General features: G+C 39.8%; 1 protein-coding gene across 1 annotated transcript; it reads right to left on the bottom strand.

The window, feature by feature from the left end:
* Positions 1-353: 353 nt before the first annotated feature.
* On the bottom strand, positions 354-1,253 carry LOC143791251 (odorant receptor 131-2-like). The gene has a single exon (XM_077279220.1). The coding sequence runs from the start codon at positions 1,251-1,253 to the stop codon at positions 354-356; it is 900 nt and encodes a 299-aa protein (XP_077135335.1).
* Between the last annotated feature and the right edge of the window lie 250 nt (positions 1,254-1,503).

Genomic DNA, 1,503 nt, shown 5'->3' on the forward strand with positions numbered 1-1,503 from the left:
GAGTGAAAAGACATTCTACACCAGATACTGCTTGTGTACACGAGTAGGATCTGCCCACCAATGCCTGAACTAAAGTAGAACCAAAAGATGAATACTATACATACTGCCAACCTACCCAAGATTTGGCCCACCTCTACTAAAACATATTTTTTAAGTAAAAAAAAGTAAATTGGGTGATTGGGACAAATTTATTATAATATGTGTTGTATTATACCTGATAGTGGGCATGTAGATATGGGTCCTTTCATTCCTAGTCTACCTAATAAATATTGTCCAACCATCCTTTTGGGCTGCACCCATTTTGCAAAAAGTTGTAAAGTTTGGCCTTTCCTTATTTAGTGACATCCATCCAACTATACAAAGAAGTTCATCTTCCTTATATATTTTCGGAACACTTCATCCCTTACACCATAAATCAAAGGACTGATATATCTGGGGATGCACATGAATAAGAAAAAGTTGGTTATTGGTATAAAATAGAAATATTTCCTCAAGTAAGCATCAGTGAAAGAATATGAAAAATACATCATACAGAGTCCGAGCTGGAAGGCGTGAAGAAGAACAGTTTTCTCTGCCTTAAAAGCAGAAGACCTCCCAGATCCAATCTTCCGAGCCACCACCATAACTTTCACATAGGTGTAAAGGATGACCAATCCCACCAAGATGAAGGTGGTGATCTCCATCAATGACCTTAGGGTTAATTGAAAACTGTTCATTGCAAATGTTGACCACTGACATATCAAGCTGGTGGAGAAGAAATTCTTTGGCATTGAATAACACATGGCGATAAAGTCAGGCACCAGAGGAGTGCTACTCAGAAGCCACATGACTCCAATGACTAAAAGAGACCTCTGCATGGTGCAGACTTGTGCATGTCTTAACGGATAGCAAATGGCAAAGTAACGTTCAAAGGACATGATGGCCAAGTTGTAGGCTGTCACCTTAAATGAACTTGTGGAGTACATGACGAGGGCATAACATATCGGCACAGGGATGTACACATCAAATATAGCTACAAGAGAGACGAATATCAGCACAGAAAGTAGCAAGGTATCGTTTATGAGCATGTGGACAAACAGGATGTAGCGAGCATTCTCCCGAACATGAGGAGTGGTGAAGAAGACGTACAAGATGATTGTCACAAAGTAGATGAAGACACAGAAGGACAGGAGCACTAAGGCAAGCAGGGTACTCCTCACGATTTCTACAGTTTGATTGTTCGTCTTGTTGCTGACCTCAGTGAAGTTGACCATTATCAGAATAGTAAGAGAAAACCTTCTGGTTGAAGTCCTCATGCTAAAGAAAAAGGACAGTCATAACCTAAAGCACAAGCAACAGTTAGGCAATAGTTATCAGACCTAAATTGATGGTCCTCAAGTTGCAGAATGTTTGCTACATTGCTTTTCTCATTGAAATTCATGAAAGTCATCAGAGTAGGACAACTTGTAGGCAACCAAATGGACTCTAGAGATATTAGAGTCCTAGTGAGGAATTATTCTTCTT

This window comes from Ranitomeya variabilis, unplaced genomic scaffold (genome assembly GCF_051348905.1).
Source record: "Ranitomeya variabilis isolate aRanVar5 unplaced genomic scaffold, aRanVar5.hap1 Scaffold_559, whole genome shotgun sequence".
Lineage (NCBI taxonomy): Eukaryota > Metazoa > Chordata > Amphibia > Anura > Dendrobatidae > Ranitomeya > Ranitomeya variabilis.